Consider the following 26,626-nt stretch of genomic DNA (forward strand, 5'->3'; position numbering starts at 1 on the left):
TATTATATTGCTTCCCTTCTGCTCTGGGGCAGACTGCACGCTCCTTCCAAACAGGAAAACTGCACAGCCCACGGACTCAAATTTTTGAAAGCTGTTTTCTCCCACTCCCCTGGACCCACCCCGAACCCTCCCCTTCCTCCCTGGCCCCTCAGTTCCTGTATTAGAAAAGCCCCTCCCTCCCCGCTCCCACCAGCCACCCGAGGTTAAATAGATAGTGCCACATTCTAAGAGTCATGCATCGCCGCATTTGGGATTGCACACATTGCAGAGAAGGAGACGGTTGTGTGTGCGCCCCCTCCCTCTCGTCCCCTCCTCTTCGGCCCTCAGATTCCTGTGCTCTTCCCACTCTGCCCTCTCCCAGCCTCCCCCCATCCCAGACCCGTCACTGGTTATGGACATCCTCCCTGCGGACGATCTTGTAGATGATCCAGTAGAACATGTTGAAGATGAGGAAGGCCATGGGGAAGCCGATGCGGGAGATTTTGTCAATCTTCTTGGCCCTCTGGATGAAGAGTTTTCGCATCTCCTCCGGGGACTTAGATGGCGCAGGAGGTGGGTTGGTGGTGGTGGTGTTGTTGGCGCCCTTGACCGAGATGCCATCCTTGGCCTGAAGGCAGGCCGGGCCCATCCCATAGGCAGAGAAGTTGAAGCGGCCCTCTCCGGCCTCATCCTCCTGAAACAGATTCAACATGGGGCTCTACTTAAAATAAGACAGGGGCTGGGCACCCTCCCTGCAAGGCACTCCCCCGGGGGGCCAGGCCATGCCCATCTGGCTTTCCCTGCCTCCCGGACGGCACCATTCCAGGCTCCTGAAGGCTCTTTGGCTGGCTGGGGAGTTATGCCTTATAGAGGGGCGCCACTCACGTGCCGAAACAGATGCAAACCAGGGGATAGGCGTGCGGCGTGGAGTCTGGAGACCTGTGTTCAGGTCTCTGCTCCATCACTTGCTGGCTGTGTGACCTTATGCAAGTCACTTCCTTGGAAGACTTCCTTCTGTGACTCTCAAAGAGTTTTTTAATTTCGTTTTTTCCTTTAAGTGGGGATAAGATTCACTCCACTATTTCAAGGTGTTTTTCGACCATCAGAGGTTATAGATGAGCGGATACTCTGAACGCTGTTTTGTTAGAAATCCAGGGGACAGTTTGGAGAGATCCCCTGCTTTGCCTCTGTTGCCTCCTTGCCCTCTTCCCCCCACCCCATTCCCCAGTTAATGTCTTCTGTGCGTAGGTTGGGGGAGGGAGTGAACGGCCCAGGAGGGAGCAAGGGCTGTGGGCCTCACCTCCACTCACAAGCCAGGGCACCACAGCTGCTTCTTACCTCCATGTTCCTGTATCCCTGGCAGGTGTGACCTCAGACATACCTCTGGATTTTTATCCAGTTATCATTCAAGCCCTTCATCATTTGGCTCCGACTTACCTTTGCAGATTTCCCCCTCTCCCCCACCCTATGCTCTGCACCCCTGCCTGTTGTGTTGCATGTTCCCCCCTCCCTGCCTCATGCTCACTACCCAAATGTCTGCTTCCCTGACCCGCCTCGCTTTTTCTTTTCCTCATCTGGATCGTGGAGACACTCTTGTCTGCTCTCATCATGTCCGGCTTTGTGGTCCTTCCTTGTGAGCTCTGAGGCACGCTGAGAGTCTCAGCTGGGCTGCTGGTTCAGTGTGTGGCTCTGGGGGGTTTTATCGGCTCACTCTGCCATCCTAGAGAGCAAGAGCTCTTCGGGTAGCCTCCCTGTCTCCTCCTTGTTCCTGTGAGGGGCAGGGCCGGCAGAGAACAGGAGGCGGAGTCCAGGGGCCCCAGTGCCTGTCCAGCTCTGCTCCTGCCACTCCATCCTGGCTCCCCATCTGGGCTTGTTGTGATGACGTCTAGCCTAGTTTCCCTCCTGCCTCCCATCTCCCCCCGAGCCCCCTCCAACCCATCTGGGTTGTTACGACATAAATCTTATTGGTCATCTTTTGCTTAGAACTTTTTAATAGGCTGCCACTGACTTGAGGATAATTAAAACTTTTACATGGTGACAAGGCCTTAGACGATTTGGGCAGTCCTGTCTGCGTATCTCCGTCTGGCATTCTGTGCTCCAGCCACCCTGTGATATTTCCATCTGTTGGAAAGTGCTGCACTCCTCTTTCACTCTGGCCTCTGGGAAGGCGGGTCTCTCTGCTGGAACACTCTCCCAGCCGCACCCCTGCTTCCATCTCCTTCTCTTTCCCTGAACTAATTCCTACTCAGAGGCCTTCCCTGAGCCCTAGGATAGGCTAGGTGTCCCTGCTGTGTGCTCCATAAGCTTCCTCTACATCCCTCCCTCTTTTTCCTTTTTTGTATTTTAAAGCCCTTATCCCATTGTTTTCCTTGATTAATGTCTGTCTCTTCCATTAGACTGTAAACTCCATGAAGTCAGAGGCAAAGTCTGTCATGAATATATTTCCTGGGCAGAAGTTCAAAACTCTGCAAATGTTTGTTGACTAAACGTTTACTTGTATATCCTCTCCAATCCCAGCTTCCCCACCCACCAACCTTTTTTTAAAATTTAAATGCGGTTGTATTCCTAGCACCAGGAGGATTTTTTTTTTAATTGGAGTATAGTTGCTTTACAGTGTTGTGTTAGTTTCTGCTGTACAGCAAAGTGAATCAGCTATACAAATACATATAGTCCCTCTTTTTTGGATTTCCTTCCCATTCAGGTCACCACAGAGCATAGAGTAGAGTTCCCTGTACTGTACAATAGGTTCTCATTAGCTATCTATTTTATACATAGTAGTGTGTGTATGTCAATCCCAATCTCCCAATTCATCCCACTCCCAACCTTCCCCCCTTGGTATCCATACGTTTGCTAGCACCAGGAGGATTTGACACATATGATGAATGCTCAAGAAATCTTTTGCAAATGACTGAATCTGGTCCAACACCCATGTTGCAGAAGTGAGGGAAAGAAGATGGGCTCCAGTGCCTGGCAGATCGGTGCTCAACAAATATTTGTCAATGGGCAGGACAACTAGAGGGTTTGTGCCAGAGCCGAGGAGAGGAGTTGGGGGAGGCTGGCCAAGTCACTGGGCCCTGTGCCTGGAAGTGGGCTGGCTCCGACTCTGTTGCTTATCAGTATAAATCGGCCCCCCCCGCTGTGGTGGGGTGGGTGGGAGTGGGTGCTTGAAAATGTTTTCTCGCAGGGCTCCAGTTATGCAGGGGGAGGCCCAAGTTAACTCTCTGTATAGCTTTGGGAAATTATTCTCTGCCTTCTTCATCTATTAAGCATGAGAGGGGATGGGATGGAGGTGTGGAGGCCTCATCTGGTAAGAAGATGATGAATTTCACATTGTATCCAGGAGAAAGGAAATTCCCTAGAAGTGACTGGACAAAAGCTTGCTATTCCTATTTGAGCCAGCAGATGGCAGGAAATGAATGCCCAACTGCACCTGGAGCTGCGTGGGGCTGGAGCAGGGGAAATCTGATACTCTAGAGCCCAGGGAGGTTGGTAGTGTGCCTGCCCAGTGAGGCTTACAGAGGTTTCCTAATAATCTGACTAATGAGGCTGGCCAGGAAATTCGAGGACCAGATGCTTTCTGCCCAGCAAATGAGGTAACATGGGAGGATGGTGGGAGTTGAGGAGCCTGGCCAAGAGCTCAGGCTCCGAGAAACTTGGGCATATAGCTAGTTCCTCTTCACTCACCATCTGGGGCTTAAAACCCCCTAGGGCCCTGCGGTTCTAGCTTGTACACTACCAGTGTACAAGCCGCATCCAGAGGGCCTTACTCCAAGGAACCTCTTCTTTATGGTGAGCCCTATTCTGCGTCCTTGTAGTTTCTGACATTTGTGCCAAATTCAGAGCCCATGGGCACAAGGAAGGTCACGCTAATTCAGATGCACACCAGGGGCCAGGCGGGAGAAATGAGTGATGAAGTGAGCCTGGGGCTGTGGAATGCATTCCCTACCTAAAGGCATTTGCAGTGCACTTGTACCACGTGGGATTGTGAATCCAGTGGGACCAGAGGCTGCCATGTTTTGACTGAAACTAGAAGTGTGACTTTTGAATGCTGGCACTTCCTTCCAGATTTTTAAGACACTGCTTAAAAACTTAAAGATATTTGCGTGGCAAATTTGACCTTCTAGCTACCAGTTTTTGACCTCTGCCTTGGGATAAATCTTAGTTCCTATTTAAGATCTAATAAATGCAGGACTATTTTTATCTGCTTCAGGATGGAAACATTGATGAACAGATAAGCAGCAGCTGGTGGTATATGGTCAGTGTTTTGAGAATAGCCATGGGTCTTGGAAGGCCACCTTGCCTTTGCCATCAGTGTCTCCAGGATCCTGGTAACTTGCCCCTCCTTTGTTGTCACCTCACAGGAGGAGTGGATGGGGATGCTCTCTGAGAGCTCTTCCAGCACCAACTTGCTGTGAGAGAATGAGGAAGGAACCCGAGCAGAGGAATCTGATCAAATCTGCATAGTGGCCTTAGGCACACTTTACCTGGCCAGAGGTAAAACAAAGCTTTTGTTTTCCTCTAGTGTATGAAACTGGTAGGCATTTGGCAAGGGTGAAGGCAGCCTTTGGAAGTACTGTAGGCCCTGCATATTACATATCTGCAAGGAGCTTCATTCACATTTTCATCTCTGTAAATGCTGCCCCCTGGAGTTGTGCAGGGCACAGTCTAGTGGGCTGGTGCCAGTCAAATATTTTGGACGTAATCTTCCCAAATAACTGTCTCTGCAACAAATTTTTGAACTTCTTTTAGCAGAGGGAAATGCAGAAAACGCTAGCCTATGGGGGAGAAAGGGAAAATAAAAAGTAAATCCCAGAGATAGTTGTGTTTGGTCAATTCCTTGTTTAGACTATGTTAAGAGACAGAGGCTAGGTATCTGGTGGACAGTAATGGAAGGACTAAAACTAGGGTCTTTCAAGAAGTCCTGTCTGGCTCGCTGCACCCAAGATGGTTTCCTCTTCCAGCGCAGGTTATATCCTAACTCCCACGGGCATCTTCTGTCTCGGAACGTCTGCCTGCTGCTTGTGGTTAACTGCTAGAAGTTAATTGAATCAGATTGCTGATGTTTAAGAAACATACTGCGGGTAATCTGTGCCTATGGAATCATTTTAATCCCTGGCACTTGTGTGGCAGGAACAAAACTTAAAGCTACTTTGGCATCTGATTTCATCTTCACCACAGTCCCTCATGATACCCACTTAGTCCATTTTACAGATGGAGAAGCTGGGCCCCAAAAGAGGCTAGCTGAAAATCACATACCAAAGAGGCAGAGTCCTTTGTCACAGCACCTTGTAACTCGGTAGACAGCTATTTTCAGTAGGTCAACCTAAAGCAGCTAGGGCCTTGGTGTGTGGCAGGTATGTGGTGTGGCCTGACAGGTCAGAGTGTATGAGCCCCTGGTTGTCCTTATGCATTGCTGGAAACACTTGCAGGTAACCTCTCTGACTGGCAGGTCTCCTCTTTTGTCATTAGGTTTTTTATCCCTTTGTCCATTTGTTCAACAAATGCCTATTGCATGTTTACTGTCTATCAGGCCTTGTGTTAAGCACCAGGGATGTAGCACTGAGCAAGAGGAGACAGGGTCTCTGCCCTGAGGGAGCTTATCATTCAGTGGAAGATGCGCATTAAACAATCACATTATTGAATGCATAATTATAACCCAAGATAAATGTTCAGAAGGAAAGAAACCAAGTTCAACTAGAGTATGGTCTTTGCTGGTATAAACTGTCTTTGTGCAAATTAGAAGACAGGCATCGCCTCTTGGGGTGTATGAATCGAGATCCCTTCCTCTGGCTGATAGAGTCCACGCCAGGGCAGGATTTAGAGAAGAGCACCTCCTTGGCTGGGGGCCCTTGTAGGATACAACCTGCACGACCATACTTAACAGCCTGGCATACGCACCTCAGTACAGGACCTAACCTTGACTAGGATATCAAGGAAAGATGCCTCAGCCGAGAACTGGAAAATGAGTGGGTTCATAGCAGGCAAAGTGCACCGGAAGAGCAACCCAGGAGGAGAGAACCAGACGCCTAACGTCCTGTGCGTGTGCTTGAGGAACTATGAAAAAAGCCAGTGTAGATGGTGCTCAGAGGGCAAAGGAGGAAGTGATGTGAAGATGAGGTTGGAGAGAAAAGCAGCTTCTCTGATCCGCAGGAGAAAGGTCTCCTGGGGAAGTAGTTACGGACCAGGATGTGGAGCCAGTTTTCTCCCACAGGCTGCATGCTCCCCAGTGGCGCTTGTTGGTTGGGACCCACACAACCTCTGAGTTAACAGAGGTTGGTGACTTTTCAGAGGTGGTGTGCCAAGTATTTCTTTATTCAATTCCTCATAAGGTGAGAGGATCCACTCTGGGGGAGAATCTTGCTGGATGCCCTTTTCTTGGAAGTAGGAAACAAAGGCCTGGAAACTGGACATTCTACTCTAAGATCTCACCTTTTGTGGTGCAAATCCCTTCTGGAATCAGGCCCATTGAAATAATTGAAATGTTTTCCACCCTGTAGAAAACACCAACAGACACCCCCTCTGCCTGCCATGCTTTGGGTTTACAGCTAGTTTCTATCTTGACACGGTCAGTGTTTGCTCCATCAGTTCTGTCTTCAGGTGTAACCTGATAGTTAGTGTTACTATCTGCCTATAGATCCAATCAGGGCATTGTTTATGGGAGGGGAAGCTAGGACTTCCAGAACTTTGACCCCTGTTTTGTGCCTGCTTTACCCACTGAGAAGGATGGTCCAGTGAAACAAGTATCACAAGACAGGGCTGCCTGGCACTCTTCCATTTGCCGCCAGCAGCGAGCCAAAGGCCTACCTTGTGATGTCTTCGCTTCCTCCTGAATCGGAGCAGCTCTTTGTGCTGCCGAGACACAAAGTTGACAGCGGCGTACTCGAGCAGGGCTGAGAACACGAAGAGCAGGCACACGGCCATCCAAATGTCAATGGCTTTCACATAGGACACCTGGGGCGGAGGTGGGGGAAGAGCACAGGGAAGTGAGGAGAGAGCAGAGAGAAGTCTTGAGTACCGAGGAATGTTTTCTGCTCCTTAGGACCCCCTCCCCCATCACTCACTCACTGCTGTCCCCTCTCAGCTGGGATTTTAGGGTGGAGGGTGCAGAGGGAAACAGAAGAGAAATGCATCAAGAAGACAGGACAGAATATTGGGGAAGAAAAAGAACACGGTGCCTAGAAGAGCACTAAAGAGAGGGGGATGGTGTGTCTAGCATTATTGTTCGGTGGAACGGAATGTGGTATTTAGACTAAAGCTCTAAATAGGAACAGAATTTGTACCTAGGGTTAAAAGTAAGTGGAGGATGTCAGTGCGAATGGCAGAGTAAGATCTTCAAAAACTCTCTCTCCCCATAAAAGCAACTATCAAAAATGGTCAGAACCAACTTTTTTTCAGAACTCTGTTAAGTAATCAAAGTCTAACAGCAATCCTGTAAGCATTTATTTAAGAAAATCAGCTGGATCTCAGTAAGAACATCAAGCTTCATGGCATTAAAAAACCCCCAGCTTTATTGAGACATAATTCACATATCATACACATTTAAAGTGTACAATTCAATGGTTTTATACATTCACAGATATGTGCAATCATCATCACAGTCAATTTTAGAACGTCTTCATCACCTCAAAAAGAAACCTGCTATCTTTTAGCTATCATTTCCTTATTCCCCCAGTTGTCTTCCTGCAGTCCTGGACATTTCATATGAATGGAATCATACAATTTGTGGCCTTTTATGACTGGGTTCTTTCACTTAGCATAATGTTTTCAAGATTCATCCATCTGGTAGCATGTGTCAGTATTTTATTCTTTTTTATGGCCAAATAATATTCCATTGTATGGATATAACACATATTGTTGATCCATTTACCAGTTGATGGACAATTTTGGCTGTTTCTACCTTTTGGTTATTATGAGTAAAGCTGCTGTGGACATCGGTGTGTAAGCTTTTGTGCGGATGTATGTTTTTATTTCCCTTGGGGCTTTGTGGTGTTTTAAGTTGCCCTATTCCTGTCCTCTCATCCCCAGCTCTGTGCTAGCTTTGAAATCCAACAGCCTGCAAGCATGGTGAACACGAGTATCCTGACAGCCACTGCATGGGGCAGAACAGAGTAGGCGCTTCTTTAAAGCTGCATTCTCAGGGAATTGTTATTTGACCAGTTTTGTGGTTCTCTGAAAGATCCCACTCACAAGGCTGTCTTTATTTGACCTGACTTGGAGCTGGTCCAGTGTGAACAGCTTTTTCCTTGAGGGCATTTGTTGAAAGCAATCATTGGCAAGTGTTGAACATTACATCAGCCCCAGGCAGTTGGTAACAGTTGAGGCAAACAATAGGTTGAGCAAAAAGTATAAAAGGAAAATCTGGGGAATGAGCTGTCCATAGAGAGCTTTAGGAAGCTATGATATATTCCTGGGAATCTATGCACATTCTTAGGCCTGTGTGTATGCTCAGAGAAGACCCGAGAAGGCTCTTAGCACTCAACTCTGAATAAACAGGAAGTAAAGGCTAAGGCAAAGTTGTAAACTGCTTGGCTGAGTGTTGAAAGTATATCCTAACACACACAGAGCCCCTAGGCAAAGGCTGGGAGATTTATTGGGTTCAGGCATTTAAGGAAATCTCTTAAATTCTTAGCTAACCACTAAGCTAACTGTAGAGACTTCAGTGGCCCCACACAGCAAAGAATACAGACATTACAGAATTAGTTCTGTAAAGTTATTAGACAAACAAACAACAACAAATCCTGAGGAGGGAGGAGAATCTGATTTCCAGAAATGCCACATTGTATAATGTAAAATGTGTAATTTTCAACAACAAATCTAAGACATACAAAGAAACAAGAAAATACGGCGAATGCAATGGACTGAATGTTTGTGTCCTCCCAAAATTCATATGTTGAAATCCTAATCCCAATGCGATGGTATTTGACGATGAAGCCATTGGGAAGTAATTAGGTCATGAGAGTGGAGCCCTCATGAATGGGATTAGTGCCTTTATAAAAAGAGTCCAGAGAGCTAGCATACTCTCTTTCCGCCATGTGAGGATACAACAGTAAGTCAGCAGTTTGCAACTGGAAGAGGATCCTCACCAGAACCAGACTATGCTGACACTCTGATCTCAGACTTCAAGCCTCCAGAACTGTGAGAAATAAATTTATGTTGTTTATGAGCCACCCAGTCTATGGTACTTTGTTATAGAAGCCTGGACTGACTAAGTCAGGCCCATACATAGGAAAAAAAGCAGTCAAAAGAAGCTGTGCCTTGGCTTCCCTGGTGGTGCAGTGGTTGAGAATCTGCCTGCCAATGTAGGGGACACGGGTTCGAGCCCTGGTCTGGGAGGATCCCACATGCCGCGGAGCAACTGGGCCCGTGAGCCACAACTACCGAGCCTGCACTTCTGGAGCCTGTGCTCTGCAACAAGAGAGGCCGTGATAGTGAGAGGCCCACGCACCGCGATGAAGAGTGGCCCCCGCTTGCCGCAACTAGAGAAAGCCCTCTCACAGAAACGAGACCCAACACAGCCAAAAATTAAAAAAAAATGTGCCTGAGGAAACCCAGATGTTGGACTTACCAGACAAAGACTTTAAATCAGTTACATTTTTAATATGTTCAAACAACTGAAAGAAACCTTGTCTACACAACTAACGTATGGGAGGGAATTCCCTGACCGTCCAGTGGTTAGGACTCTGCGTTTCCATTGCAGGGGCCACGGGTTCAATCCGTGGCCAGGGAACTAAGATCCCACAAGCTGGGCAGCCTGGCCAAAAAAAAAAAAAAAAAAAAGTGTGAGAACAAAGTCTCACCAAGTAGAGCATGAAATAGAAGTTACAAAAAAGTACCAAATAGAAATTCTGGAGTTAAAAAGTAAAATAACTGAACTGAAAATTTTACTAGAGAGGGTAACAGCATATCTGAGTAGACAGAAGAAAGAATTAGTGAATTGGAAGAAGAATCAATGAACTTGAGGTTATCCTGTTTGAGGAACAGAATGAAGAAAAATGAACAGAGCCTCAGAGACATGCGGGGAACCATCAAGTGCACCAATGTATGTTTGATGGGTATTTCTGAAAAAGAGGAGAGAGAAAGAGGCAGAATATTTGAAGAAATAATGGCAAATATTTCCCCAAATTTGATGAAAAACACTAATGTACACATCTAAGAAACACAATATACTCCAAGCAAGATAAACTCAAAGAGATTCACACCTAGACATACCATAATCAAACTGTCAGAAGCCAAAGAAAAAGAATATTGAAAGCAGAAAGAGAGAAGCAACTCATCATGTACAAGGTATCCTCAATAAGATTAACAGCTGATTTCTCTTTAGAAACCATGGGGTCTAGAAAGCAGTGGGATGAAATTAAAGATGACCTAAATAAATGGGAAGACATCCTGTGTTCATGGGTTGAAAGATTTAATATTATTAAGATGGCAATACTCCCCAAATTCCTATATAGACTCAATGCATTTTTAACTAAAATTCCTTTTTACTGTTGTTGCAGAAATTGACAAGCTGATCTTAAAATTTATATTTGTGTTCATATGGAAATGCAAGTGACCCAGAATAGCCAAATCAATCTTTAAAAAGAGCAAAGTTGGAGGACTCACACTCCCCAACTTCAAAACTCACTATAAAGCTATGGTAATCAGGAGAGTGATACTGACATAAAGATAAATGTACTTATCAATGGAATAGAATTGAGAGTCCGGAAATAAATCTATACATCTATGGCCAATTGATTTTTGAGAAGAATATAAATTCAGTGGAGGGAAAGAATAGTCTTGTCAACAAATGGTGCTGGGATAACTGGATATCCACATGCAAAAGGATAATATCCCTCCATATACCATATACAAAAATAAGCAAAAATGGATCGAAACCCTATATTTAGAGCTAAACTATAAAACTCTTAGAAAAAAATGTATGTGTAAATCTTCATGATTTTGGATTAGGTATTAGTTTCTTAAGTACGATGCCAAAAGCACAAGCAACAACAGAAAATATAAATTAGACTTCATCAAAATTATAAACTTCCGTGCATAAAGAACACTATCAATTAAGTAAAAAGACAACCCATAGAATGGGAGAAAATATATTCAAATCACATATCTCATAAGGGTTTTAAATCCACAATACACAAAGAGCTATTACAACGCAACAATTAAAAGGGAAATACCCCAATTAAAAAGTGGGGCAAGAGATTTGAATAGATTCTCCAAAGAAGATACAGAAGTGGTCAATAAGCACATGAAAAGATGCTCAACATTATTAGTTATTCAGAAAATGCAAATCAAAACTACGGTGAGATACCACTTCACTTCTATTAAGATATTTATAATCAAAGAGATAGAATAACAAGCGTTAACGAGAATGTGGAGAAATTGGAACTTTGGCAGGATTATAAAATGGTGTAGCCACGCTGGAAAATAGTTTGGCAGTTCCTCAAAAACTTTAGCATATAATTACCTATGACCCAACAATTCCACTCTTAGGTATATACTTACAAGGGTTGAAAACGTATGTCCACACAAAGACTTGCACACAGATGTTCATAGCAGCATTATTTAAAATAGGCAAAAAGTGGCATAACCCAAATATCCATCAACTGATGAATAGATAAACAAAATGTGAAATATCCATACAATAGAATATTATTCAGCCATAAAAAGAAATGAAGTAGTGATACGTTCTACAACATAAATGAACCTTGAAAATATTATGCTAAATGAAAGAAGCCAGTCATAAACGTGCACATATTGTGTGATTCCCCTTAGCTGAAATGTCTAGGATAGGCAAATTCATAGAGGTAGAAAGTGGATTAGTGGTTGCCAGGGGCTGGTGGGAGTGGGGAACAAGGAGTGACTGTTGATGAATATGGGAGTTTCTTTGTGGGGTGATGAAAATGTTCTGGAATTAGCACTGAGGGTGTACAACTTTGTGAATATATTAAATGCCACTGAATTTTGTACTTTAAAAAAAGCGAAGGGGGAAGAATGTCATGTTGAGTGTAATAGTAAACGGAGCCCAGTATCAAGTCTAGTGTTAACAATGAGTGGAGTAGAATGTTGAGTCTAGTGAGGGGGAACGTGGCATCAACTATTAATAGAGAGTGGAGCAGCATGTTGAGCCTAACATAAGGAACAGGAAGCAGAATATTACTCCTGCTGTTGCAAATGAACAGAGCAGAAAGTGTTGTCAGTTGGTAACAGTAAACAGAATTTGGTTTCAAGCTTTTACAGTAAATGTAGCAGAATGCAAAGTCTAGCGTTAATAGTGCAAAGGGCAGATTGTTGAGTTTTCTTGTGAGGATGAATAGAGGAGAGAGTGGTGTCTAGTGTAGATGGCAAGTGGAGTAGAATGTCATGTCTCACATTAAAAGTTAATGGTAGGGGCTTCCCTGGTGGCGCAGTGGTTGGGAGTCTGCCTGCCAATGCAGGGGACGCGGGTTCGAGCCCTGGTCTGGGAGGATCCCATATGCCGCGGAGCAGCTAGGCTCGTGAGCCACAATTGCTGAGCCTGCGCGTCTGGAGCCTGTGCTCCGCAATGAGGGAGGCCGCGATGGTGAGAGGCCCGCGCACGGCGATGAAGAGTGGCCCCCGCTTGCCGCAACTGGAGAAAGCCCTCGCACAGAAACGAAGACCCAACACAGCCATAAATAATAAATAAATAATTAAAAAAAAAAAAGTTAGAGGGACTTTCCTGGTGGTGCAGTGGTTAAGAATCCGCCTGCCAATGCAGGGGACACAGGCTCGAGCCCTGGTCCGGGAAGATCCCACATGCCATGGGGCAACTAAACCCGTGCACCACAACTACTGAGCCTGTGCTCTAGAGCCCACAAGCCACAAGTACTGAGCCCGTGTGCCACAACTACTGAAGCCCACATGCCTAGAGCCCATACTCTGCAACAAAGAGAAGCCACCACAATGGGAAGCCGGTGCACCAAAAGGAAGAGTAGACCCCGCTCACCACAACTAGAGAAAGCCCATGCACAGCAGCAAAGACCCAATGCAGCCAAAAAAAAAAAAAAAAAAAAAAAGAGTTAATGGAAGAGTGATGTCATGAAAAACAAAAAACAGTGGGGAGACTGTTCTAGATTAAAAGAGCAACTGTATGCAGTATGAATGTTTATTGGATCCATGTCCATTGATGACAGTTTTTGGACAATTGGGAAAATTTAAAGGTTCAATATTAGATGAAATTATGGAATTATTTCAAATTCATTAATACTTATTCAATTAATCTTAATTTTTTAGATGTGATAATATCATTTTGATCCTTATTCCTTTTTTAGAGGTGAATTGTCATGTCTGTAACCTTCAAATGATGCAGCAAAAGTTGCATCTATCTACTTACCTACCTACCTACCTATAAATAGAGATAAAGTAAATGTGGCAAAATGATAACAATTGGCATCGAGGTGAAGGCTTTTAGGGTGTTCGTTGTATATTCTTTCAACTTTTTCTGTATCAAAACAATGTTAAGTGCAGTACTGCATTGGAAATGGTGCAGAATGTTGCACTTAATATGAGGCTGAAGGGAGCAGAGTATGGCATCTGGTATTAACAGTAGAGCAGACTGTTGTGTCTGGTGATGAGTGAGTAGTGGGGAATGTGGCTCCAGCGACTGTAGTGAATGTAGTGGAACACAGCACCTAGCATTAAAGGAGAGTAAAGCAGAATGAGGCATCAAGCGTTCATATGACAGAAATCTCTTGAATTGAATTCCTATACACTAATGATGAAAAATCTGAAAGAAAAATTAAGGAAACACTCCCATTTCCCATTGTAACAAAAAGAATAAAATACCTAGGAATAAACCTACCTAAGGAGACAAAAGACCTGTATGCAAAAAACTATAAGACACTGATCAAAGAAATTAAAGATGATACAAACAAATGGAGAGATATACCATGTTCTTGGATTGGAAGAATCAACATTGTGAAAATGACTATACTACCCAAAGCAATCTACAGATTCAGTGCAATCCCTATCAAACTACCAATGGCATTTTTCACAGAACTAGAACAAAAAATTTCACAATTTGTATGGAAACACAAAAGACCCCGAACAGCCAAAGCAATTTTGAGAAAGAAAAACGGAGCTGGAGGAATCAGGCTCCCGGACTTCAGACTATACTACAAAACTACAGTAATCAAGACAGTATGGTACTGGCACAAAAACAGAAATATAGATCAGTGGAACAGAGTAGAAAGCCCAGAGATAAATCCACGCACATATGGTCACCTTATCTTTGATAAAGGAGGCAAGAATATACAGTGGAGGACTTCCCTGGTGGCACAGTGGTTGAGAATCTGCCTGCCAATGCAGGGGACACGGGTTTGAGCCCTGGTCTGGGAAGATCCCACATGCCGTGGAGCAACTAGGCCCGTGAGCCACAACTACTGAGCCTGCGCATCTGGAGCCTGTGCTCCACAACAAGAGAGGCCACGATAGTGAGAGGCCCACACACCGCGATGAAGAGTGGCCCCTGCTTGCTGCAACTAGATAAAGCCTTCGCACAGAAACGAAGACCCAACACAGCCATAAATAAATAAATAAATAAATAAATAAATTTAAAAAGCCTTTAAAAAAACTTCAAATGTGGGAATTCTTTAAAAAAAAAAAAGAATATACAGTGGAGAAAAGACAGCCTCTTCAATAAGTGAAGTGCTGGGAAAACTGGACCAGCTACATGTAAAAGAATGAAATTAGAACACTCCCTAACATCATACACAAAAATAAATTCAAAATGGATTAAAGACCTAAATGTAAGGCCAGACACTATAAAACTCTTAGAGGAAAACATAGGTAGAACACTCCATGACATAAATCACAAGCAAGACCCTTTTTGACCCACCTCCTAGAGAAATGGAAATAAAAACAAAAATAAACAAATGGGACCTAATGAAACTTAAAAGCTTGTGCACAGCAAAGGAAACTATAAACAAGACGAGAAGACAACCCTCAGAATGGGAGAAGATATTTGCAAACGAAGCAACTGACAAAGGATTAATCTCCAAAATATACAAGCAGCTCATGTAGCTCAATATCAAAAAGCAAACAACCCAATCCAAAAATGGGCAGAAGACCTAAATAGACATTTCTACAAAGAAGATATACAGATTGCCAACAAACACATGAAAGGATGCTCAACATCACTAATCATTAGAGATGCAAATGCAAATCAAAACTACAATGAGGTATCACCTCACACCAGTCAGAATGGCCATTATCAAAAAATCTACAAACAATAAACGCTGGAGAGGGTGTGGAGAAAAGGGAACCCTCTTGCACTGTTGGTGGGAGTGTAAATTGATACAGCCACTGTGGAGAACAGTATGGAGGTTCCTCAAAAAACTAAAAATAGAACTACCATATGATCCAGCAATCCCACTACTGGACATATACCCTTAGAAAACCATAATTCAAAGAGTCATGTACCACAATGTTCATTGCAGCTCTATTTACAATAGCCAGGACATGGATGCAACCTAAGTGTCCATCGACAGATGAATGGATAAGGAAGATGTGGCACATATATACAATGGAATATTACTCAGCCATAAAAAGAAATGAAATTGAGTTATTTGTAGTCAGATGGATGGACCTAGAGACTGTCATACAGAGTGAAGTAAGTCAGGAAGAGAAAAACAAATACCGTATGCTAACACATATATATGGAATCTAAAAAAAAAAAAACATGGTTCTGAAGGACCTAGGGGCAGGACAGGAATAAAGACACAGACATAGAGAATGGACTTGAGGACACGGGGAGGGGGAAGGGTAAGCTGGGACGAAGTGAGAGAGTGTCATGGACATATATACACTACCAAATGTAAAATAGATAGCTAGTGGGAAGCAGCCGCATAGCACAGGGAGATCAGCTCCGTGCTTTGTGTCCACCTAGAGGGGTGGGATAGGGAGGGTGGGAGGGAGGCTCAAGAGGGAGGAGATATGGGGATATCTGTATACATATAGCTGATTCACTTTGTTGTACAGCAGAAACTAGCACAACATTGTAAAGCAATTATACTCCAATAAAGATATTTTAAAAATTAAAAAAAAAGGAGGAGATATAGGGATGTATGTATATGTGTAGCTGATTCACTTTGTTATAAAGCAGAAACTAACACACCATTGTAAAGCAATTTTACTCCAATAAAGATATTTTAAAAATTAAAAAAAAAGGAGGAGATATAGGGATGTATGTATATGTGTAGCTGATTCACTTTGTTATAAAGCAGAAACTAACACACCATTGTAAAGCAATTATGCTCCAATAAAGATGATAAAAAAAAAAAGAGAAATAGTGACTAATTCCTTGTGCTCGCCTTATCTCAGGCAGGGAAGGGAGAGGTGTGTCCTCCGTATCTGTCCTGGTGTTCTGTGCTCTTGGGCGGTAGGACTTACCTTGGGCAGGGATGCTCGGGAGCCTGAGCTCTGGGTGGTCATGGTGAGCACGGTGGTGATGCCCAGGCCCACGCGGGCTGGGGCGGCATCCATGTTGATCCAGAAGGAAATCCACGAGAGGATGACAATGAGCAGGCTGGGAATGTACATCTGGATCAGGTAGTAGCCCATCTGTCGCTCCAGGTGGAACCGGGCCTCGATGCAGGTGAATTTGCCTGCAAGAAATGATAGTGGGAAGGCCAGGTAGCCTTGGATAGGAGCAAGGCTTTGAGGTCACAGCAGCCTCGACTGGAGTCCTGGTTCAGCCTCACACTAGCTGTGTCCTTAGGTGAGGGTTTGAATCTTTCTGTGTCTCAGTTTCCTCATCTTTGGTAAATTGGGGATAATGATAATGATGATAATAGTAATGATAATAATAATACCAACCTCATATGGTCACTCATGGTTACTGTGATGGTAAAATGAGATGATGCCTATAAAGAACTTAGCACAGTCCTCACAAACCGTTAATGCTCAGCATGTCATTTGCCATCATCCCGTCAACACTATTTTGTTGCTAAGAGTGGGCCCAAGTGGATCATTCTCTATCCTTCTGCCAGTTATGTTCCCCAGAAGTGACTCATTTCTGTTACTTCCTCTTGTAGAACCTTTCTCTCCTTCCACCTCTCCCCATACAAGAAAGTCCCCATTACCTACAGGGAAAAGTTCAAACTCTTTAGTCTGCCCTTCACGGTCGAGCTCTAGCCTGTTTCCACCCCATTTCCCTTGTTTCTTTACTCTACTCATGACCCCCTACACTCCATCCCTTGCCTTGATCATCCTCTGTATCTTCACACTTCTGAGTTTTTGAGCCTGATAATCCCTCTGCCCGGAAGGCCCTTCTTCCGCCCCACAACCAGCCAAAGAAATCCTCCCTCTCCTTTATGGCAGTTTAACTGTGAAGTCTCCCCTAGGCGGAGTGCCCTGTTTTTCCTGTGTCCCTTCAGCTCTCTTCACGTGATCATCAGAGCCTTTAGGGCATAGTACACTGAGTCAGTAGGCAAGTTGATCTCACTCTCTCTCTCTCTGTCCTCTGCACCAGACTGTGGACAGCTCTTCTCCTCCCAATCTGTGAATCCCTGGAACTGGGCTGGCCCATCCCATGGTGGCGTCTTAGCTCCAGTCCACTGATGCACAGTTACCAGGGGATTTTCTACAGCTCCCTGGACAGCACCTTCCATGTGGACAGGGCCTTGCCAGTCTTCTCTCCTTGAATCCACAGAGCTAGCCCAGAACTCAGCTCTCACTTAAATGTGAATAGTGAAGGGCAACTGAGATGATGTATGAGAAAACGCTGTGTAAACAGTAAAGGGCCGTGGTATGTGAGAGTCTGTTGCGATTATTTGATTCATGGGGACTCACTGCTAATGAGAGTACAGTTGGCCCTCCGTATCTGTGGGCCCTGCATCCTTCAGTGAGGAGGGCCAACTATGGTCTTGAGCATCCCTGGAATTCGGTAATTTGGCGGGTCCTGGAACCAGTTCCCCTTGGATATTGTCTCTGAGTCTCAGCTTGCCCAGGGATGAAGAGAGTATTTTTGAAGGTTCTAAGATATCTCCGAGGTCACTGGAAAGAGACAGCTGTCCTAAACAGACCGGCACCCAGGCTGCCTGCTTTTTTTCTGGGCCTTTTACTTGCATCAGAACCCACAGTGGTTTCTCTGAACCCCTCGCCTTCACCTCCTCTTCTCCTGGGCCCCTGTCCCAGCCTGTCATGTGCCTCCACTCCACTCAGCTGTGTTCAGACAGCAGCCCCCGGCCCAGCTCCCCAGCGTGGCATACTAACTGACTGCCTTTTGTCCTCAATGTTCCACGAGCTCCTTCCCAGCCTTAAACAGGGCAGGCAAAGCCAGTCTTGATCCGGCCCCACTTCATCCCTGTGTTCAACCTTCCAACAAATGCTGGGCTAGGCATGGGAGATAGAGAGCTGAGCTAAAAAGTGGGGTTCCCTCCTCATAGCTCAGTCCAGGGGACCCTTTCCAACTTCACTGTTTACTAATCCTCAGTGCCAGCTCCCAGCTCCCCACTGAGGTCTAATGTGAACATTCTCTGTGCTTTTGCCCTCTCAGAAATGCCAGTCCCGGGACTTCCCCAGCGGTCCAGTGGTTAAGACTTCACCTTCCAATGCAGGGAGTACAGGTTCGATCCCTGCTCGGGGAGCTAAAATCCCACATGCCTCGTGGCCAAAAAAAACCAAAACCAGAAGCAATATTGTAACAAATTCAGTAAAGACTTTAAAATGTTCCACATCAAAAAAAAAAAATCTTTAAAAAAAAAATAGAAATGCCAGTCCCTCTGTGATAGACATTGCTAGATGTCCTCCCACTGTCAGCTCTCCCTTCTGCCTTAGGAACAGGGTCCGTCCTGAGCTGGACATACTGCTACCTGGAAAAGAGACTGTATCTCCCAGCTCCCCTTGTAATGAGATGTGGCCCACGCTCAAGTTACTTGTCCCAGGACTCACAGGAAGAAAGCGTGGGAGCCACTGTTTGGTTTCAAGGGACATTCTCTTAACCACTAGGTAATAAATACGGAGATAGATCCACCACGGGTACCTCGGAAGATCTGTTGGATCAGTGACTGAATGAATGTTTGCAATGACCTCTGGCCCTGGCTGGGTTGAGGTGGGCCCTCGCACGTACCTGTGTTGTAATGCTTGGTGCAGTATCTCAAGTCCTTCTCCTCCTTCAGGATAAACTGGGGCAGAGTCAGTCCATCTGCCACCTGCACAGCCCCCTGCTCCTGCCACTCAAAGATGAGGTCATTCATGGTGTATCCAACTGGGATGGGATCAGAAGAAGGAGCAGTCACCGCCCGGAAGCTCTTATCTGAAGCATGTCAGGGGTGCTTCAGGAAGGGCGTCTAGCATGAAGCACGTTAGAAGCAGAGAGGCATCAGACACTCAGTGGAACTCATGAGACTATGTTGCTGCTGCTGTTTTTTTCTCCCCGCACGAGAGGTTAAAGCTGGTTTCGCCGTTGACATCTACCCCACAGCCCTTCCACCTCTCTTACCGCCCCCCTCCAAGCCTCCCACCTTAGCTTGTCCTCTTGCCCTCACGCCTCAGTCCCATGGTCAGATTCAGCTGCCCTCCGCTATTTTTGCCTGTGCACCATCCTTGCAAGCCCCCTCTTGTGCCCCCAGCAGATTTCCCTCTGGGGAATGACTGTATGGTATGCTGTCCTGGTGGGGCTATCAGTTGGGGGCCAAGGTGTGAGATGGTGACTCAACTAGGCCAATCAGACTCTCTGCCCCGGGACTTTGACTGTTGAGTAAAGTGACTCAGAAGGGTTCAGAGTTGGCTGGTGCAGACTCTCCTCAGAGGTGGTGCTCCAAGGGGGTGGTCTGTTAGTTCCTGTTGCCTAAATGCTCTGGCCTGGTTCTTGTACTTTAGCTTTTCTTTCAAGTCCATGTGGAACCCCTATGTCCTTCCACTTTATTCTTTACATGAGTCAGATTGGTTTCTGTGTTTGCAATCAAAGAAGTGAGCTACCCCATCTGTTAAAATCTTGGTTCACCTGTGATCTCCTCCATAAAGCCTTCCCCATACCCTGTCTCCTTCCCAGTCAGAAGGAAGTGCACTTTCTGCCTTGAGGCCACAGCATTTTGTACGTCTAACCACACACTTACCACTCGCTGCCTGCCTTAGAGTTATTTGTGCGGAAGACCTCTCTCTCCCCTGCTGGAGTGAGCATCCCTGTGAGTTCAAGGACCATGACTTATTTAAGCTATTGCTCCTCCATTCCTGGCGAGCATGCTCCCGGGGGACATGGAACAGTGCCTCTTTGGAGAATGCCGCTGGCTCCAGAGCTGAACTTCAGTCAGACAATGTTAGGGACGTTATATTTCTAATGCGTTTTCTAAGAGCAAAGCCCCTCATCTGGTATTTTGGGCTATTACAGTAATCTCCTGGGGTTCAATGGTTAGGAGCAGCTGTGTGGGAATTTCTGCTGGTCCCATGGGGATAGGAGAGTCTGGTTCTTTTAGAGGCCTCATGCAAGGGACTCACAGCTTTCCAGTTGCATAATGCACGTCTGGACGTCCATGGGGAAATTCTTCAAGTCCATGGGGCAGGCCAGTGTCAGGGTGATTCTGGGAAGAGAAAGGAGTCGTATGATGCTGGATCCACAAACCAGAGAAGCTGTGCCTCTGTTCCAGTTACTACTGGAAAATCAGTTATCTAGGAAAGGCCAAGGAGGCTAGGGAACCAGTGTTTATTGAAATAATATATGTATATTTCCACATCGGAGAGAGAAAGTAGGTTGCCTGAAGTCACACAGAGTCAGTGGAACTTCTGGGCTTCTTTGGCGTCTGTCTGGCTTCTAGAAACTTGCCTTTAGCAAGTTGCCTGAAGGCCTGTAGGCCATGGGCTACCTCCATCCCTTCTCTTCTGTAGAGCCCTCAGGTAGGGCAGAGCCTGAATTTTAAATTGAGCACCACCAGGCCTCAGGTATCCCCAGGTGCACCTGAATGTAGCAGGTGCGCAGGTGGTTCTTGGCTTCTCCCTTCACACACTGGGCTCATCAAAAGTGATTTCCAAGAGGCTCCCTGCATGTTGGGTGTCCAACACAGCTGACTCGCGTCTACGGGCTCCTGCTGGGGTCAGTTGGGGAGTGGTGGTTGCTCCAGGCTTCTGGGCTGGCTGTTTATTTTGGGTTGTTCAGCCCTGGCCGAGACTGCAGCCTCAGAACCAGAGGGAGTCCCCTTAACAGAATCCAAGGTCTGCAGCTCAGCTGCGATGCAAGGCTTCAGCTTGAAAGGCTTTGCCAGCATCTGAGCCCCTGCTGCAGGGAACAGAGAAGAAAGGCTCGTGGAGGCCAAAGAGACTTAGATCATCAGGCCAACTCCTGCACTGGACAGGTGAGAAAACTGGGATGCAGAGAAGGCTAGGTGGGGAGGCATGTCAGGTCACACAGCCAGCTGATGGCTCAGCCAGGGTTCAAAACCACGTCTCCTGGCCTTTGGATTTTGAGCTCGTGTGTTTGCTGGCGGGCTTTCTAGCCCTGCTATCCTGAAAAGCCTACCTCAGTACCCGAAGACCCCTAACTGGTGGTCTTGTGGGGCTTAGCTGCTGGCACCTCGGCCCCACGTGGCGAGGCCCACGGCCTGGCGCGAGCTTCCCCCTCCAGCTCTCACCCACGGCTGTGGATGCGGGCCCTTTAAGCACAAGGCAGAAGCAGGGAGGGAAAGGGCAGGGAGAGGGAGGGGAAGAAGAGGGGAAAGAGGGAGCGGGAGAAGGAGGGGGAAGGGAAGGGAAAGTGCACGCAGTTGAATTTCTGGAGATAAAAGCTCCAAAGTGGGGCAGCCGTCACACTGGGTGAATTTCCTGAAGTTGAATGACCTTGGAACATCACTTTCTGCTGATTTGTCCTTCTGTCATGCTGCACTGGGGCTTAGCTTCCTGGAGATATGAAACTGAGCCTGGCTGCAGCAGAATCCAAGCCAGCCAGGGCCTCGGTGGCCATCCTGAGCCCGTCACCCTTCCAGTCTGGATGCGCGCTGGGTGGGGCGGGCAATGGGTGAGCAAGGCCATGTTGGCCTCGGATTCCTCCCAGTCTGCCCTTCCATGGTGCCTCCTTTACCTGCTGAGGTCCCTGAGTCCCCTCTCCCACCCAGCCTGCTCTCAGGGGAGACTCTGAATCCAGTCACCTTTGGGGATTAGGATCTGTGCGGCCTCTCCAGTGGGCTTGGACACGTAAAGCTCATCTCCTAATGGAAATAAAAAGATATATTCCCCTGAGGGACTGGAGGGGCAGGAGAGTCATTTAGGACCAGTGTCTCCCCCTTTTTTTTTTTTTAAACTTTTAATTTTATATTGGCGTATAGCCGATGAACAATGTTGTGATAGTTTCAGGTGCCCAGCAGAGCGACTCAGCCATACATATACATGTATCCATTCTCCCCCAAACTCCCCTTCCATCCAGGCTGCCACATAACATTGAGCAGAGTTCCCTGTCCTACACAGTAGTAGTAGGACCAGTGTCCCTTTAAGCTCTTTGAAATAAAAACATATTCATTCATTCATCAAATATTTGAGTGCCTATTGAATGCTCTGCACTGTTCTTCCAGGCTCTGAGTGGGCATTAGGTGCGCACTAACAGATTAGAATCTAGGTTCTGCTACTATGTAGCTGTGGGAACTCTGGCAAGTTGCTTAAACTTTCAGATCCTCGCTTGTCTGATCTGCAAAGTGGGCATAATAAAGCCTACTTCATAGGGTTGTTAGGAGGAGTATAAATAATACATATAAAGTCTGAGCCTAGTAGGTAAATTCCCAGTGAATGGTACATAGTAAGGATATAACATGGACATTGGTCCTTCTCTCCATGCCTTGGGGGAGGAGACTGAGAATTAGGTGGGTTGGGAGGGGCGCAGAGTGTGGCAGGAAGCTCTGAAAGTTTGCCCATAACCAGTGTATGCAGGATATCCCCCAACTGGGGAAGGGAGTCCCAGCAGACTCAGTGCAAGGAGTAGAGGATAGAAAGGCTTTATAGAAGGGAAGGAGCAGCCCTGGCTTATACCTGTGAGCAGCACCGTCCACCTGGCAGGCCATTTATGTTGAAGTTGCTGTGATTTTTCACACTTTGCGCCTTTGCTCGGCTATTTTTAAAAATTATGATAAAAACATTTAACATGAGATCCACCCTCTTAATAAGTGTTTAAATGTACAGTAGAGTATTGTTAACTGTAGAGTATTGTTGTACAGCAGCTCTCTGGAATTTATTCATCTTGAGTAACCGAACGTTCCTGGGGTCAGCATTGTCTTTGAATATTCTTTTCCCATCTTGTTTTATTGAAATTTTGGGTAAGCTTGGGGGCCTAACTTTAACTTTCCCTCTCTAGGATGCTTCCTTGGTCCCCCCGGTTATGATGAACTACTCGCTTCTAGGAGTTCCCGTGGTATTTTATTCTTACTTGCTGAGTGTAAGCTGCAGAGCTGGCTCTGCCTATTCTGTAAAGGTGCCCAGTTGCCAGGGCCTGTTCACCTCTGTTTGGCCCTCCTCTGAGTGTCTGCCCCCACAAGGTGTGTCCTGAGGATGGAGGGGATGAGCCTGTACAGAACTCACCTGATGCTGTAGAGGACGTTCCCATTCCGGGAGATCCTCAGCAGTTTGTTGTCCGTGGTGATCTCGTGGAAGTGGGCCCCCTTCTCATTGGCAAAGAACAGGTCAGGTTTCCAGATGGAGTCCAACATGGATGGGTCCAGGTCCAGAGAGTCATCCGGGTATTCGTTGTAGGCCAGCCGGGGGTCGTTCCACTGCTGCCGTAGGAAGATGTTGACCCTATAGTCCTACAGCCAGGAGATAAGGAGGTGGACTCAGAGTTAGGCCCTGGGATGTCACATCTTGGAGGGCCCAGGTGCTTTCGGTCCGCGCTTCCCAAAGCCCCTTCTGGGGGATGCTATCAGAGTGTGGTTGCATCTTACATGGGGATGAGACGTAAAGTCTGTGCATCAGGCAAAAATCAGGGCAGTCATAATTAGCCCTGAAAATTCTCTAGATGCCCTATTAAGTATATTCAACTTTGAACTGAGATTATTTAAATGTTATTCTTTCTTCTGAAACATTTAAAAAATGAAGTTCATACTGATGTAATAAACACCTGTTTATCATCCTGTGAACATTTTGTTGTGTTTGCTTCAGTTTTTATTAGATAAGAGAAATAATACATCACAGATAAAGCTGAAGTCCCCCTTTTATTATCAACCCCATCAGTGCAGTAATTCTTATGTCCACTAAGGTTTGAGAGTCACTATTCTAGACAGATTGAAGGAACAAAAGAAAAGTCTAAAAGCTGATGCCTGAGCATTCACACTATTTTGCCCAATTCCCAAGCAGTGAAGGAAAGTTGGGTGGAAGGATTTTATAGTGTTCTGCTGGTCTTAGGGTTCACACCACTCTGTTTTAATACCGGCCTTCTGTTACCTTCTATAACGTGTTGATCTGTTTGTTTGGGGAGGACTAATAGATGCCACATCTTACTGGAACCCAGCGCTAAGTTAAATGCTCTCTGATGGGACAAAAAAATCACTATCAAACCAAGTAGGGAAATGTTTGATTAAACCAAATGTATCAGATTTCTTTATGGCAGGACTTCTCAGAGACCTTAATATGCTAAGGAGTTGTGTGCATCTCCAAGAGGGGAATAGACTATGCAACATTTCCTTGATTTATTTTGGCCATAGAACTCTTTTATTTTGTGCATGATGCTCATCTTCTACAGAATGTGGGTTAGAAATTGCTGTCCTAGTCAAAACTACCCCCTTCCCCACCTTTTTTTTTTTCCAGGTGAGGAAACTGAAATCTAGAGAGAGTTGAGACTGGCTGTGTCTCTCTGAAAAGGCAGAGCAGAGTTGATTTTGAAGCCCAGGTGCCTTGACTCCTAGCTGAGGATTTGTTCATTGGGTCTTAGAGGGACTTAAAGAATCCATTTAGTTCCCATTCACAACCTGAGAAGCAATTTGTGGTAGGTCTCCATGGTGGGAAACTGGGTAATGAAGTTAAGAAATATTTCCATTAAGAAAAGTTTTAAATTTTGTTAGAGAGACATTGTAAACTTGGGGCCCGTGAATATTCCATTGCAAGTAGAATTTGGGGTGTATTTGTGTTTTCCTATGAAGAAGGGTATAGCTCTTTCTGTTGGATTCCCAAGAGGGTTTATAGTTCCCTAGAAGATTAATAACCTCAGTTGAAGTCCAACTTTAAATGTTCTCCTTCAGGGAATAATCTCTGCTCGGAAGCACCTGCTGCTGCTTTTTCTCTGAAGGTGCAGGATAAAGGAGGTTATGCTATATTTTCTTTTGGGGTGCTGCCCCTAAATCCTGATCACCCTCGATCTGTCATCAGCAAGAATGGACTGAAGCAAACAGCCCTTCTGCCCCCCACACTCCCCACCCTGCCACTTCCTCCCACATTCTGTTTGCCTACAGGAATATTAGTAGCTTCCTGAAATGTTCCAAGACGTCTTATGGGACTGTTCTATAACTTAGTTGAAGCCTCTCCCTCCAGCCCCATAGAAAATGACATTTGGTCTCGTAATCAGGAATAAAGACGCAGACGTAGAGAATGGACTTGAGGACACGGGGAGGGGGAAGGGTAAACTGGGACAAAGTGAAAGAGTGGCATGGACATATATACACCACCAAATGTAAAATAGATAGCTAGTGGGAAGCAGCCGCATAGCACAGGGAGATCAGGTCGGTGCTTTGTGACCACCTAGAGGGGTGGAATAGGGAGGGTGGGAGGGAGATGCAAGAGGGAGGAGATATGGGGATATATGTATATGTATAGCTGATTCACTTTGTTATACAACAGAAACTAAGACAACATTGTAAAGCAATTATGCTCCAACAGAGATGTTAAAAAAAAGAATTTCCTATCTTACAAGTCCCACGGTGGACGGAAAACTTCAGGCCAGACTGGAGGTTGATTCTTTGTTTTTCCTGTTGATTGTAATAGCTCCCAACCTGGCCCCATCTCATCAGGGATTAGAAACAGCCTCTGTTTGTCCTGTGGATTTTACATGAAGTGCATGTGTTTGTGTGTGTGTGTGTGTGTGTGAGAGAGAGAGAGAGGGAGGGAAGGAGGGAGGGAGGGAGGGAGGGAGGGAGAGATGAGGCACTAGGAGTCATGTCAGAGTAAACAGACTATGAATGGTTGGACAGAAAAAGCCTTCAGTCCCCAAACCCCAGCTGTACTTCTGATGTTCTTGCCAGCAACATGTCAAGCCAGTTTATGTGGCTGGAAAGAAGAAAAGAAAGTGGCATTTCTTAAAATGGCCTGTTAGGCACCAGGCACTGTTGTAGATACTGTCACATACATTTAATCCTTACAAAACGCCTGCAAGCTAGACATTCAGATTCTCATAGTGAGGTTAAGGAAACTGAGGTTTGGAAAGGTTGAGCTAGGAAGCAGCAGAGCTGGAATCTGAATCCACATCAGCCCAACCTTCTAGTGAGCACTTGTTGATTACGTCCCCTGGCTGTGGATGGCCGGTTCTGTGCTGGGGAGTCTCTTCTCTCACCCCCACTGCCTGCTCAGTTTAAGCCTTATCTCCTGCAGGAGGCTTGATGCCCCCAGGCTTCCCTGATTTCTTCCTTTTCTGATCTCCTAGCAAAACGGAATCGCCAGAAACGTTTAATTTAGCACTACCTCGCTGTGTGTGTCTTATCTCCTCAGCTTGATGGGCAACAATTTGAGAGGATAA

The 26,626-nt window shown here is 45.9% G+C and overlaps 1 protein-coding gene across 1 annotated transcript in view; it reads right to left on the reverse strand.

Annotated features, from left to right (window-relative positions):
* Positions 1-382: 382 nt before the first annotated feature.
* GLRA1 (glycine receptor alpha 1) overlaps positions 383-26,626 on the reverse strand; it is a 50,260-nt gene continuing 24,016 nt past the window's right edge. The window contains exons 4-9 of the mRNA XM_057540402.1: positions 23,488-23,711; positions 20,431-20,513; positions 19,064-19,201; positions 16,384-16,598; positions 6,784-6,930; positions 383-673 (exon numbers count right to left, since the gene is read on the reverse strand). Coding sequence (XP_057396385.1) covers positions 383-673; positions 6,784-6,930; positions 16,384-16,598; positions 19,064-19,201; positions 20,431-20,513; positions 23,488-23,711 — 1,098 coding nt within the window. The remainder of the gene's footprint in view (positions 674-6,783; positions 6,931-16,383; positions 16,599-19,063; positions 19,202-20,430; positions 20,514-23,487; positions 23,712-26,626) is intronic.

This window comes from Balaenoptera acutorostrata, chromosome 2, assembly GCF_949987535.1.
Source record: "Balaenoptera acutorostrata chromosome 2, mBalAcu1.1, whole genome shotgun sequence".
Classification (NCBI taxonomy): Eukaryota; Metazoa; Chordata; class Mammalia; order Artiodactyla; family Balaenopteridae; genus Balaenoptera; species Balaenoptera acutorostrata.